A 15,685-nucleotide genomic window follows, 5' to 3' on the forward strand; every position below is an offset into this window, starting at 1 on the left:
AAAAAATAAAAATAAAAAATTAGACAGGTGTGGTGGCATGCACCTGTAGTCCCAGCTACTTGGAAGGCTGAGGCAGGAGGATCCCTTGAGCCCAGGAGTTTGAGGCTGCAGTGAGCTATGATCCCACCACCGCAGTCCAGCCTGGGCGACAGAGAGTCCATATCTCTAAATAAATAAGTTGCATGTGTGAATCCGTGCAACTTTATCAAAATAATACTTTATCAATAACTATATGACCCAGTAATTCCACTCCTAGGAATTTATCCTACAGGGATATTCTCTCAAGTGAGGAATGATATATGCATTATGGAATGCTCATTGCAGCAATACTTGTAATAGCAAAAAACTGAAAACCATCATTAGGGACTGGTTAAACTAATAATAACAAACTTATACAATGGAATACTATGCAGCCACAGAACAGAGGTCTATACCTCGTAGACCTCCATCCACGTCAGTAAGTAGAAATATACTTGATTTTTCTTAAAACAAAACAAAAAAATGAGTTACAAAAAGTGAGGACAAGTGAAAAAAGCAACTTGTATAAGGGTATGCACAGTATGAATCCCATTTATGCAAAAGAAAGAAGAAAAGGTACTTCTATGTTTGGGTTTAGAAAGTTTCTGGAAAGACATGTAAGAAACTTACCAGCGATTTCTTCGGGGGAGTGGGACAAGGTAGAGAAAACTTTTAAATTTCTACTATGTACCCTTTTTTGTGTTTGTTTTTGTTTTGAGACCGAGTCTCACTGTGTTGTCCAGGCTGGAGTGCAGTGGCGCGATCTCAGCTCACTGCAACCTCCACCTCCCGGGTTCAAGAGATTCTCCTGCCTCAGCCTCCCAAGTAGCTGGGATTACAGGCGCCTGCCACCACGCCTGGCTAATTTTTTCTATTTTTTAGTAGAGACGGGGTTTCACTGTGTTAGCCAGGATGGTCTCGTCTCGATTTCCTGACCTTGTGATCTGCCCGCCTGGGCTCCCAAAGTACTGGTATTACAGGCGTGAGCCACCGCGCCCAGCCCGGTCCCTTTTTAAAAAAAAAAAAAAAAAAGAAAAGCTGGTCTGCACTTTTGTTTAAAAGCACATTTTTTTAAATCGCCACAAATTAGGGGCATAGGAAATATATGATGTTCATAATGAAGCCATGCTAATTTAAATTTTGCCTCTCAAGTGTCATATAACTGACAGAGCTAAACAACTTAAAGTTGCAGTCCTATCTCTTAAGTTGGGCAGGGTGAGACATTTGTCTGAAAGAGGAAGTGGAAAGAGAAGGACAAACAATGGTTAAGTAAGGCCTCTTGGTGCACCAGTGGTAACTGCCCAGGGCATGTATCTTCCTTCTTTTGGGAAGCCTAGAACCACTATGGGCAATGAGGAACGGGCTACACAATTCAAACTTAGGATAAACCTAACTTCTCATTGAAGAAGAGTCAAATTGGCAAATTTAGGAGAAGATCCACAGCATGAGATCCTAAATGAATTATAGTTTACACATATTATTAAAACTACAGAATATACATAGTAGTATGATCTTTTTTTTCTTGAGACAGTTCCGTTTTTTTTTTTGAGAGTCTCTCTCTGTCACCAGGCTAGAGTGCAGTGGTGCGATCTCAGCTCACTGCAACCTCCGACTCCTGGTTCAAGTGATTCTCCTGCCTCAGCCTCCTGAGTAGCTGGGATTACAGGCACCAGCCACCACGCCCAGCTAATTTTTGTATTTTTAGTAGAGACGGGGTTTCACCATGTTGGCCAGGATGGTCTCGATCTCCTGACCTCATGATTTGCCCGCCTCGGCCTCCCAAAGTGCTGGGATTACAGGCATGAGCCACCGCGCCCAGCTGAGACAGAATTTTGCTCTTGTTGCCCAGGCTGGTGTGCAATGGCGTGATCTCGGCTCACCACAACCTCCGCCTTCGAGGTTCACGTGATTCTCGTGCCTCAGCCTCCTGAGTAGTTGGGATTACAGGCATGCACCACCACACCCAGCTGATTTTGTATTTTTAGTAGAGATGGGGTTTCTCCATGTTGGTCAGACTGGTCTTGAACTCCCGACCTCAGGTGATCCACCCACCTCAGCCTCCCAAAGTGCTGGGATTACAGGCGTGAGCCACCGCACCCAGCCCAATATGATCTTTGTATAAAAAAAATTAAAAACCCATATACTCATGTGTATATGCACATACATGGTTTAAAAACAGTCTAACCAGGAGTGATTGTGCACAACTGTAGTCCAGCTACTCAGGAGGCTGAGGCAGGAGGATTGCTTAAGCCCAAGAGTCCCTTCTAATCATGTCCGTAAATAGCTACGGCACTCCAGCCTGGGCAACACAGTGAGACCCCATTTCTAAAAAGAAAAAAGGTGTAGAAGGATATATGCCAAATTAACAATCATTACCCCTGAGAAGTGGAAAGATGGATAACTTTTTTTCCTTTTATATTTCTGTACTGATATATATATATATATATTTTTTTGACGGAGTCTTGCTCTGTCACTCAGGCTGGAGTGCAGTGGCACGATCTTGGCTCACTGCAGCCTCCACCTCCCGGGTTTAAGCAATTCTCCTGCCTCAGCCTCCCGAGTAGCTGGGATTACAGGCATACGCCACCAAACCCGGCTAATTTTTTTTTTTATTTTTAGTAGAGACGGGGTTTCACCGTGTTAGCCAGGGTGGTCTCGATCTCCTGACCTCATGATCCGCCTGCCTCGGCCTCCCAAAGTGCTGGGATTACAGGCGTGAGCCACCGCGCCCGGCCAGATATTTTAAATACTACTTTCATAATAAAAACTTTTTTAATTCATAGTTTTCAAACTTTTTGTGGTCATGAAAAATTTTCAAATATTTTTCTATAAGGAGATTTTAATTTCAACTTCAAGGCATTTTTGATAAACATGCCTTGTCCCATCTGTCTGGGTGGTTAAGTACGGTCTTGCCTGGATACAGGGACAGACCTCATAATCCTTCAAGGTCACTTCGATCTCTGGATTTCTGATAAAGTACAGGTAAGCAATTAATCAGAAATGCAGGGCTTTTTCCTGACACCCAGCAGGCTGTTGGTGTCGTTGGACAAATTCCCCAAAATGAGGTGCTCTTGGAAAATGGCTTTCCCAGAACTCTTTGACTACCGTTTTCTTTACTGAAAGACAGACAGATACACACACTCTCTCTGAAGGTGTTCAACCAACCTGAACCCTGGCAGCTCAGCTTCACTCAGCCAAGGAGGCAAGGGAAGCCCTGAGGCAGCTACGTTCTGCACGGCTGCCACTTACAGTCTGGGCTTCAGACTTGGGAGAACACATGCCAGAGAAAGAAAAGCTCTGCTGTGATTAAATCACAGATGCTGGGGGTGAGTGTGGGGTGGAAGGGTCTGGCACCCATGCCACCTGCTACACGCAGGAGCTCAATTATACGGTTACGTTCAATACTCAGTCAAGGGACAGGGAGTTGGGGAGAGCAGTGCCATTATAAACTTTGGTTACCTGGGAGAGCCTGGAGAGCTGTGGTTTTCTTAAAGTGGTTAAGTTCTCCTTTGGAAAGTCACCATTCCCTATCCTATGATCCTTTCTCACTAGGAACAACTGCATTTGCTCTTCCTGGCTTTCACATTTTAATTTGGTTCTGAAGGTACGCAGTGGTGGCAGACAAATGACTTGGGAATCAGATACCCTCATTTAATCCTGGAACAAGCTGTCTGAGTGACTTCTACCCCCATGAGGCCCAAAGAAAAACATAATGAAATGAAACCACTTGCTGCTATGAAACAAAAGTGGGCATATTTATGCAGTTGTTTTTATTTATTCAACTATAAAGACTGCAGCAATTTTTTGATGAGTAATGCCTCAGATTAACACTAATTATATTGCTATAAATTTGGTTCAGGATCAGAATAGGGTTCAGGAAAGGGAGAGAACAAAAAAAAAAAAAAGAAAAAAAAGTCTCCAAACATTAAAACAGAAAAATGCTTTTTTTTTTTTTTTTTTTTTTGAGACTGAGTCTTGCTCTGTCTCCAAGGCTGGAGTGCAGTGGCACAATCTCAGCTCACTGCAGCCTCCGCCTCCTGGGTTCAAGTGATTCTCCTGCCTCAGCCTCCTGAGTAGCTGAGATTACAGGCACACGCCACCATGCCCAGCTAATTTTTGTATTTTTAGTACAGACAGGGTTTCACCATGTTGGCCAGGCTGGTCTTGAACTCCTGACCTAGTGATCCACCCGCCTCGGCCTCCCAAAGTGCTGGGATTACAGGCATGAGCCACAACGCCCAACCTTTTTTTTTTTTTTAACTTTAATTAAATGCTACTTTCTCATAGACTTCCCTAGACTGGTTTGCAATCTAAGGTAATAGGAAACAAGGCATTGGGCATTTTGAAGAAACTGCAGGTTAAGCTATGGTGCCAAGCAGAAGACTAAACACTGATTTGAGTGTCAAATCTCCAGCACATTCTGGGATAGAGGCAGGTTCTCAAATGTTTCCTAGTGTTCTTTCCTTTTCACTAATTAAATTTTCCCTTCTCTGGCGAATCCAGTGCAGTATACAATCCCCTGATTGCCTCTCTTGGTCAAATAGTTGTTCGAAGGGAACTTGTCAGGCACCTGTGGCTTCTGCTTAGATTGGAAAGGTGACAGACTAGCTCTGATTCACCTCCTCCTGAGACAGCCTGGACAGTGGAGGGGTCAACTGGAAGGCCGAAACCTGGTAACAGCTGCCTCTGATTCCTGGTGGAAATGACCAACCAGATTCAATCCATATCACTGGGAAAGATCAAGGAAAAAAAATAGCTTCCCCTCCAAAAATGGTAAAGAGGAAATAAGGAGACAAGAAACCAAAAATACTTAGAATGGCACAAAAAGTGATACGCATAAACTTCTTTTTGTTATTAAATCTAACTGTAAGTTTCCTAAAGTCCAGTTATCAAGTTGAATTGTGTGGATAGAGGAGAGAGGCCAACTGGATTTTCTCTCAAGAGTTCACGGCTTCAGTCTGAGAGGTCCTGGGTTTGCGCTGGGGGAGCCCCTTTTTGAATGAAGGCGTGGGAGGGCTGGGCTCCATGCTGACTCCAGTTCCATTGGTCCCTGCAGAGTGAGTCTGGCCTCTTTCAATGGTGTTTCCTGGTGCCTGAGATGGAGCACTCTGATACCTGGAACCAGATGAATACCACGAGCTGTTTCTGTAACGACCCATACTGTCATGCCGCCCTTGGTTCATGGGGTCACTGGACTTTTGGCCTTGTGGCCTATAGCCCTGTCCTCCTCGTCTGTTCCCTGGCAATACCTAAAGATGAAAGAATACAATGTTCAAGGTGCTCTAGCATTATGGTACCCCATTCGTTCACTTTACAGGAGTATTCTGAAAGCAGAATTGTGGTATTCCATGCTTGGGACTCAGTTATCTCTCAAGACTCAAAGAATTATCTCAGCCAATCCAACCTAGCCACTACTTCAGAACTAATCCATCTTTCCCTGCTCTTCATGCCCAGGCTCTTCTCCACTGAAGAATTTACTTTTCTTTAGCTGGATGCAAGAAGAAAGATAAGGAAGAAAGAACATTCTCTGGGTTGTTACAAGCCCTCGATTGGACAAGTACATTATATTATGTCTGAACTCTGCAGATAAAAGGCCATTGGTAAAGATAATACACATTTGGAATAATAAAGTAAACATCACTATGGCCTGCTTTGCTAAATGTCATGAACTACAGATTAAAGTATGCTGCTGTGGCATTCAGCACATCTTTCGCATTATAATCTGGAAAGCTTATGGTATGGGATTTTATTTTTGTCCTCCAATTCCAAACATCATACCAGTTCTGAAGAATTACTGACAGTACTGCCTTGGATTGCTCTTGTGTTTATTCTTCAAACAGGAGAAGAACCTATGGATTACTCCTCAGCTTTCTAGTGTTTTCCCCTCATCCGCACCAGTTCACTCTCTCTTTCCCTGTAAATTCCACATTGTGCTTCTAGGGAGCTGCTGCTTTCAGATGCACACTGGTAAAACTGCCACTTGTGGTGCCTGTCTACCTTGAGATGGGTGCACGACTCCCAGTGTGACTAATTACCAGGCAATACTATCTACAACAGCAGGGATCACTGCCAACACAAGAAAGTCAGCAGTTCTTGGCAACAGGAAATCTAAACTGGCTGGCAGTTTGGAACATACGTATCTAATGCTTTCTCAGGAACTAACTTGGGTTGGAGGGATTCAAAACAGGCATGGAATGGGAATAGAGAGGAAGATAATATACTGAGCTAACAGCATTTAAGCTTTGACAATCTGGAGGGTTTTCTTCCTAACATGCTCAGTGTAGAAGCTAGGTTACCTCCCGAAGTGGCTGGTAGGGCTGGCCACTGGAGTTTGCTATGGCTGCAGGAGTCTCTCCCAGTGCAAAGTTTTTCTTGTTAGCACTTGTAAGGCTGGGAGGAGAGGCACAGGTGGAAGAGGAAGCAGCAGAGGCATCACTTGGGCTACTCAAGGACACAGATGTAACTGAGCTACATCGGGATCTGGTTGAATAGCTGTTCTTTGGATGAGACACTGAAACAGAAATATGAGGAATATATGATCATATGATAGAACAGCACAATGGGTAAGGTTTCTACTTTCTCAATTTCACAACGAGCAATTTAAGATAAAGAACTGTCTATTCGAATAAAGAAAAACCTATAAAACTGGTAACAGGAAGAAAAATCTCCCTTCTGCCCTCTTCCTCCACTTCCTCCAAAGCCCCACTGCTTTGTAAAGGAATTCTTACACAAGCGAACAGTTAAAATCAAAGTTACCCATTCCCCACCAACTAATGACTTCTTGGGATTGGATCTAGTACTACCTAAACTCCTGACTATGGCTCTAGCAGCTGACTAAGCCTGGGAACAATAGTACAGACCATATGTTCAGTTTCCTATGCAAGAAACATTCTAAAGAACAGCCTTTGCAAAGAAAGAAAAAGGTACATAAATAAAATCTTTACTAAATTCTTTTTAAAGAATTTTGAATGACACAAGGTATAAATAATCAAGATCAGTTAAATATGAATAGAACTAATCTTTATAACAAACATGTATATTGCCAAATTTCTTTCTGCAAAATTAATCCCAAATTCAAAGTACCTAACTGAAAAAAATATTAATATTTTCAGTTCAAATTGTGTTAGAATTCCAGTGGTTTAAAACTACTCTCTAGATTTTTTTCTTGGCTTTAAGCTGGATTAATGATGAGTTTATAATTGCTGCCATAGGTTAAATATTTCACTTTTTTTTTTTTGAGCCGGAGTCTCGCTCTGTCGCCCAGGCTGGAGGGCAGTGGCACAATCTCAGCTCACTGCAAACTCCGCCTCCTGAGTTCACGCCATTCTCCTGCCTCAGCCTCCCAATTAGCTGGGACTACAGGCACCCACCACCACTCCTGGCTAATTTTTTGTATTTTTTAGTAGAGATGGGGTTTCACCATGTTAGCCAGGATGGTCTCAATCTCCTGAACTCATGATTCACCTGCCTCAGCCTCCCAAAGTGCTGGGATTACAGGCATGAGCCACCGCGCCTGGCAATATTTCACTTTTATACTAGACAGAAAGAAGAGAGAGGCTGAGTTCAGGGTTTGACAAATAGGTCACTAGAAACTCTCATCTCACAGGCACTCCCCTATCCTTTAATGCTTTATTTAAGGATCTATTATGTGCCAGACAAGACAAGTATTGTTTTCTCCTATTTATTAATTTTTTTAGAGACACAGTCTTGCTCTGGTGCCCAGGTTGGAGTGCAGTGGCAATCATAGCTCACTGGAACCTCAAACTCCTGGCTCAAGCTATCTTCCCCCTCTCACCCACCCCCACCCCACCTCCTGAGTAGCTAGGACTACAAGCATGTGCCACCACACCTGGCTAATTTTTTCTTTTGAATTTTTTGAAGAGATGGAACCTCGCTATGTTGCCCAGGCTGGTCTTGAACTCCTGGGCTAAAGTGATCCTCTGGCCTCAGCCTTTCCAGTTGTTGGGATTATAGATGTGAGCCTCGGCGCGTGGCCTGTTATCTCCACTTTGGAGAGGAGTAAAATGAGGTTACTGTAGGGGCAGGGATTCAAACTTGATCTGACTGTAGGGCCCCATGCTCTTTATACCACATATCATGCACCTCTCAATATGGCATGAAAAAACAGTCTTTCACATTTAGGGAGCTGGCAAATACTTGTCCTCAGAGTTCAAAGTATCTGCACCCATGGACTTCATAAGCATCCTAGAGTTAGTTTTCATATAAACAAGCAAACAAGAGGCACTAATGAGGAATCAGTGGTGAAGACAATCAGCACGTCAGTCTCTAATTAATAATCACCACCTGTAGTGCCCAGACCCTCTCACCATCTCACCTTGTCCAAATGAATCAATGTTCTTCTTTAGGGTCTCTACATCACAGGTGAACCGGGCTACTCGTCCCAGATCCTCATCATATTTACGTTCACTAACAAAGTGCTGGAGAAAGGACAAAGAAAGGCCTCCAGGTTAGACAAACAACATCCATGGAATCTATAACTTGCTATACAGATAAAACAATCATTTTCAATTGTCTTTTTATTGCTTCAAAGTTTATTAAATGGCCATCACATGACCAATGCCAGGTGATCGAATAAATTCATTCATTTTCTCAAGAGCCCACAGATAAGTTTGTAAGTTTATGAAATGCTACATGATGGCTAAAGCCCATTAGATATAATCAAGAGAAACTACAGAGAAAGAAAAAAGGGGGAAGAATTTATAGTAGAGGGCCATCTTTCTACTGTTGGCTATTCTCCATGTCTTTCCATTTTATATAGAAACAGAGGCAGCAAAAATCTTTACAAGGTACTACAATGATACCATTTAGATAGATGGTTTGGTGTTAATAGGAGCTTCCTTAGGAAACCTACTTCATCTCTTTATAATAAAGTAGGATTTCTTAGTCCTTGAAATAGGAACAATTTCTTGAGATGGAAAATCATTCATGTGAAAAGTCAACTTTGCAAATGAGAAGTTTATGCTGCAAGTAATTTAATCCTTTTAAGCAGACTGAGCTGAGAAGTAACCAACCCCTTGAGTCAAAAACTAACCATGCTATAAAAATCATGGGACTAGAAACATGTCAGGAATAAAGTGCTTCTGGGGGTCTATTTCATTAAACAATGTCTAAGGTAGACTGGAATCATTTTTTTTTTCAGATGAAAAGGAGATAAAAAAGAGAAGTGAAAGGCCTAGATATAATTTGGAAGAACTGAACCCCTCAGAGCACTCCTCTTAACTGGGGGTGGGCTAATACCACTCTGCATGAGAATTCTCGGGAAGCAACCAGAAGCACTGAAAGGGAAAGGAGAGAGAAAAATGACCTTCCGGCCTTGAATTCCTAAAGTTTCAGAGTATGTTGTGGCTTAGGAAAGCACACGAACCTCTTGTTACAAAGCCTTCAGACATGTAATATCAGTCTGAGATTAATTCTGAAACAAATTCTAGGGTTTGTTGAGTCAAAGACATAATAGGAATGACGGAAATAAAATGATCTGGAAATAAGACATTTAAATTGCACAGCACCCACTTCAGTACACTGAAAAAGTGGAGAGAAACAGATCCTTAGTCAGCCTGCAGAAATATTTCTAGCAGCTTTTCAGCCACGTGGGAAGAGGAACAGATGAAGCCTGTGAGAGCCAGCATTCTCATCTAATTGCAAAGGGGTTTCCGGCTTCTCCCCGAGAGTTGAATGAGACTGACTGGCATCAATGTGAGGAGGCCTTTCTATAAAATTTAATCATATAGTTTTAGTTAAACAGAAAACAGTAACTGAACATTTGCATGGTTTGGCTAGTTCACCCCAATAGAATTAAAGGGGAGGCAGTGAGAGAACAACAACACTCCACAGGTCTAACACTGGGTCAGACGATCGCAAGGATCCCTGTAAGGTCCTGGATGATGTTCCACCTCTGTTTTTATTTTAGAGAGACTGTTGTACAGCCTCTGCAGCAAGTGTTCTCTCAGTGTGACAATAAATCTTATGTGTTCAGAAAGAGAAGAGGTAAAGGGCACAGGTGTGGAGAAGGCCAACTCCCTTTGTTACAGCTTGCAGTTTATAAGCAATTATTTAGAATGCCAATGACCACAACCATCCGTGAATATCCCAATTTCCCTCAGGTTCACATGCTTAGTCTCAGAAACACTGTTCTTTATATAAGAATTTGGCCAGGCGTGGTGGCTCATGCCTGTAATCCCAGCACTTTGGGAGGCCAAGATGAGTGCATCACTTGGGGTCAGGGGTTCAAGACCAGCCTGGCCAACATGGTGAAACCCTGTCTCTACTAAAAATACAAAAATTAGCAGGGCGTGGTGACACATGCCTGTAATTCCAGCTATTTGGGAGGCTGAGGCACGAGAATCGCTTGAACCCAGGAGGTAAAGGTTGCAGTGAGTGGCGACAGTGCCACTGCACTCCAGCCTGGATGACAGAGCGAGACTCAAAAAAAAATAAAAATAAAAATAAAAAGGTATAAATGTTGAACCCAAGTAATTGTTATAAATAGATTATAACAAACATCTCAAAGATAATTTTTCTCTATAAAATCAGAATTGGTCAACTAACTATTTACAGAAGACCAAGTACATGCCAAGGTGCTGTGCTAGGCACTTGGAGAGACAGGAGCTCCTGCATGCCACTGTGAAGTTCACTATCTAGTGGGGAAGACAAATTAACCAATGCACATAAAGTCATAACTATGCTCTGAAAGCACAGAATGAGGAGATATGATGGGGAAGTCAGGAAGGATGAGGAGGTCAAGGGTGGTAACTGGGCCGGGCGCGGTGGCTCACACCTGTAATCCCAGCACTTTGAGAGGCCGAGGCGGGTAGATCACCTGAGGTCAGGAGTTCAAGACCAGCCTGGCCAACATCATGAAACCCCATCTCTACTAAAAGGATAAAAATTAGCCGCTGGGCGTGGTGGCTCATGCCCCTAATCCTAGCACTTTGGGAGGCTGAGGCAGGCAGATCACCTGAGGTTGAGAGTTTGAGACCAGCCTGACCAACATGGAGAAACCCCATCTCTACTAAAAATACAAAAATTAGCTAGGCATGGTGGCGCATGCCTGTAATCCTAGCTACTCGGGAGGCTGAGGCAGGAGAAGCGCTTGAACCGGGGAGGCGGAGGTTGCGGTGAGCTGAGATTGCGCTATTGCACTCCAGCCTGGGCAACAAGAGCGAAACTCCGAATCAAAAAAAAAAAAAAAAAAATTAGCTAGGCGTGGTGGCAGGCGCCTGTAATCCCAGCTACTCGGGAGGCTGGAGCAGGAGAATTGCTTGCACCTAGGAGGTGGAGGATGCAGTGAACCGAGATGGCATGTCATTGCACTCCAGCCTGGGTGACAGAGTGAGACTTTGTCTCAAAAAAAAAAAAAAAAATAGTGGTAACTGTAGTTGGAGGCAGGGAGAAGAGCATTTGGACAGATGGAAAAGCAGATGTGTCTGTGGAGTGTAGAAGCCTCCAGCCTCTGCTTGAGGGCAGAGGACCGGGGGGATGGTATGAACTGAGGGTAATGGCAGAGCAAGACTGCACAGTCCTTCAGACCGGATTAAGGATTATAGTATTCATCCTAAAAGCAACAGAAAGTTTGAAGCAGACTGCTGTAGTGTGGGGAACATACATGGAGGGTGGGGCGGGTGGGGCAGAGACAGAATGGATGAACAGAACCAGTTAAGAGGCTCTTACAGAAGTCCAGGCAAGAGATGGTGGTAACCTGATCATAATGGTGGTGGTGGAGATGAAGAGATAAGGTGAGATCTGAGATTTAGTCAAATGGATGGGGTGTGCTGACAGATTTAAGGTGGGAAATGGAGAAATTTCCTAAGGTTTCCAGCTGGGACAACTGGGTAGATGATAATACCACTTACAGAGAAAGGGACCTGGAAGAGGGCCAGGTTTGGGAAAGGAAGATCATGAGTTTAATATATTAGATATGGCCATGAATTATGAAAATTTCTTACTTTAGCCCCTGAGGATAAGAAGAAAGGCAGAAAGCAGAAAGAAGTTTTACCTTGATATCAGCTCTGAGCTCAACCAATTGCTGCTCTGACATTTGAACAGCCACATGAGTCATCTTCTTTAGAAGTTCAGCCTTCTTTTGTCGGCTGAGCAAAATTTCCACTGTAGAGGAAAAGTGAGTGTGAACCTTATGTTGCTGCTAAATAGGATAAAGAAGAACTAGAAATATAAGCCTTGCAGTAGGTATTTGGTCAGCCAAAGGCTTAGCTGCCTATCCACCCAGAAAATGAAAATATCAAAAGTCTGGTCTCTACCTTCCATTGGGTCTCTGAAGGCAGTTAAGTGGTAAATATTTTTTATAAATCACAAACACTCATAAATCATTGTTATTTCTCCTTCCAGTCAAAAAAATTTTATCAAGATGCATATAAATTAAAAAGGAAATATGTACACATAATAAAAAATATTCATCTAGAGTAAGTTGGGTATAAAATGAAAAGAGCATCTCTCTTATTTCTGATTTTGTGGTCTCCTCTCCAGGGGAAACGACTGTTCACCATTTCTTACGTACACGTCCAAATATTGTGTATGTACATACAACATGCATACATATGTAGCTCTCTTTTTTCCCTTCTCACAAATGGAAGTATATCATACACATGGTCTTTTACCTTAGCTATTTTTACTTAATATATCTTGAAATTTATTCCCTATTAATACATCTGGATCACCTTCATTCTGTTTAACAGCCACCCAGTATGTGGATATACCACAATTATTTACTGAGTTCCCTAGTGATGGGTATTTAGATTGTTACACCCTTTTAAGAACCACCTTCTCTGGCATGCTTTCTGATATATAACTTGGATATGGTCATGGCAGAGAACATACAATAAAAATCTCCCAGAGAGACAGGGGCTACAGTGGAAACAAAACCAAAGAAATCCTCCCAGGAAGCAGATAAACCACCCAACGAATGTTCTCTACTACCAGGGAAGGGACTCTGCTATTCCTTCCCGTCCAGCAAGATTTGATCATTGCTTTTCCAAGTGGGAATTTTTACTATAATTATCCTTTTCTTTCTCCAACTATGTAATGTGGGAGAAGGGGGCATTTAGCCTTTCTTTTAATTTATGAGACCCCATCCTCGGAAGATCTGAAATCACTCTGAAGACCTGGCCTTTCAGCTGAATATTAACTAACTAGATGAGACTTTGGAGGTATTGCTATTGAGGAGGTGGTGAACATATTCTCATTTTGGAAAAAAGAGGGATACTGGGTAGTGGAGGACTGTAGCAAAGACCATTAGCTGATGGAACACAGTCTTTCCAACTACATTCAGGAACATTCAGGGCTATCAGAAATCCAATGTTGTTGGGTACCAACATAATTGGGTAAAAAAAAAATCTATATTTTCTGGCTTTGCTACAGATGAAACGGTCATGTGATATAGTTTCCCCATTGAGATATAAGCAGAACTCAAAGGGCAGGCTTTACAGGAAAGCGTTTTAAGGGAGTCTTAGCATGTAACGTTTTACTCCTTCTCGACTGGAGCCTAGGGAGTTGTCTTTTGACCATAAGCATACTCTCAGAATGGCTGGGCAGAAGTACAGAAGATCCTGGGTCCCTAATGTCATCTGGGAAATGTCCTGCCAGCCCTGGGTTGCTTACCTCTGTACTTTTCATTTTCTGAGAAAAAAGGACACTCACATTGATTTAGGCCACTCTGTTCCATGTAGTCAAACTCAATCCCTAACTGATATACATAGAATCCTGTAACATACTGAGGAATTAGCCAAATTCACGTCAGAAAAAAACAGAAGTTTTAAAGAGTTACACCAGGTATTACAGAGAGCTGGATGTATTTAGCAAGTTTACTCAGCCCAACTGCCACAGAGATGCACACATGGGCTGCCTAGACCCAAGTCACACTAATCAGTCAGGGCCCACTTTCTCAGGAGTCAGGAGCATGCCTACAAAAGTTTCTTAACACCAAAGCCCAACAGTTACAAATGATCTATTGGTTTAGGTCCCAAGATAAAACCTATTTGCCATTTGTATCAACTTCAGTTTCTCTCAGCTCTAGCATTCAGTGATTCTATGACAAAATTATAGCTCTCAAAATGGCAAAAATGAGGTGAATAAAAAGCTTTCTACACGTAACAGATAACTCATAGGACCTAATTATACAACACTGGAAAAGACTGAAATACTACAAACCTATCAGTTACTTAATAAAATTATAATATGTAAAAAACAAAAAGCAACTCTTGATAGCACTGGTAAATGAGTAATTACTCTTGATAGCATTGGTAAATGAGTAATATCATTGAGAACCAGGATTTTCAGGGAGAAAAGAGCTAAAGATATAAAACTGATGAAGTTAAGTAAAACTTTGAGCTCTGAATTTGATAAAATAAGATTGGCCACAAATTGATAATTGGTTGAAGCTGAGTGATGGGAATTTGTTACATTAGCCTCGCTATCTGAAATTTTCTTTTCTTTTCTTTTTTTTTTAGTTTTGAGATGGAGTCTTGCTCTGTCACCAGGCTGGAGTGCAGTGGCGCAATCTCGGCTCACTGCAACCTCTGCCCCCTGGGTTCAAGTGATTCTCCTGCCTCAGCCTCCCGAGTAGCTGGGACTACAGGCGCATGCCACCATGCCCAGCTAATTTTTGTATTTTTAGTAGAGACGGGGTTTCACCATGTTGGCCAGGATGGTCTTGATCTCTTGACCTCGTGATCAGCCCGCCTCGGCCTCCCAGAGTGCTGGGATTACAGGCGTGACCCACTGCACCCGGCCAAAATTTTCTATTAATATAAAAGATGTATTAATATTCTTAAAAGCACCTTCTTTTTTTTAATTTCAAGACAGGGTCTTGCTCTATCGCCCAGGCTGGAGTACAGTGGTGCAATCACAGCTCACTGCAGCCTCGACCTCCTGGGCTCAAGTGATCCTCCCACCTCAGCCTCTCAAGTAACTAGGACTACATGTAGCACATGACCCCATGCCTGATTTATATATTTATATATATATATATATATATATATATTTTTTTTTTTTTGAGACGGAGTCTTGCTCTGTCGCCAGGCTGAAGTGCAGTGGTGTGATCTTGGCTTACTGCAACCTCCACCTCCTGGGTTCAAGCGATTCTCCTGCCTCAGCCTCCCGAGTAGCTGGGACTACAGGTGTGTGCCACCATGCCCAGCTAATTTTTGTATTTTTAGTAGAGACGGGGTTTTATCATGTCGGCCAGGATGGCCTCGATCTCCTGACCTCGTGATCTGCCCGCCTCAGCCTCCCAAAGTGCTGGAATTACAGGCATGAGCCACTGCGCCCAGCCTTATTTCTTATTTTTTGTAGAGATGAGGTTTCACTATGTTGCTTAGGCTGGTCTCAAACTCCTGGGCTCAGGTGATCCGCCCAAAGTGCTGGGATTATATGCGTGAGCCACCATGCCTGGCCTAAAAGGACCTTCTTCTCAAAAGTAAGAAATATGTCTTCTTAGTGGTTTTAGTTTATCTGCATTTCCATTTTCAAAAAGAGAATATACAGATAAAATAATGGACTGAAATGTCAAATTTAGAAACTCAAAATATATTGCTCAATGTAACGAAATCTCACCTCTGAAAAACAGTGGAAGGCATCTCTGCTACATTCTCAAATTTTCAAGTTAAAATGGACCAAAGCTGAAGTCATTTCAGTG

The 15,685-nt window shown here is 42.6% G+C and overlaps 1 protein-coding gene across 3 annotated transcripts in view; it reads right to left on the reverse strand.

Annotated features, from left to right (window-relative positions):
• Positions 1-3,749: 3,749 nt before the first annotated feature.
• The window catches only part of SPATS2 (spermatogenesis associated serine rich 2), a 161,065-nt gene continuing 149,129 nt past the window's right edge, over positions 3,750-15,685 (reverse strand). For all 3 annotated transcript variants that reach the window (XM_034935923.3, XM_034935924.3, XM_055095685.2), the window contains 4 exons: positions 12,032-12,141; positions 8,354-8,456; positions 6,315-6,529; positions 3,750-5,267 (listed from right to left, as the gene is read on the reverse strand). In XM_034935923.3, coding sequence (XP_034791814.2) covers positions 4,956-5,267; positions 6,315-6,529; positions 8,354-8,456; positions 12,032-12,141 — 740 coding nt within the window. In that variant the 3' untranslated portion in view covers positions 3,750-4,955. The remainder of the gene's footprint in view (positions 5,268-6,314; positions 6,530-8,353; positions 8,457-12,031; positions 12,142-15,685) is intronic.

The sequence above is a fragment of the Pan paniscus genome, chromosome 10 (genome assembly GCF_029289425.2).
Source record: "Pan paniscus chromosome 10, NHGRI_mPanPan1-v2.0_pri, whole genome shotgun sequence".
Taxonomy (NCBI): Eukaryota; Metazoa; Chordata; class Mammalia; order Primates; family Hominidae; genus Pan; species Pan paniscus.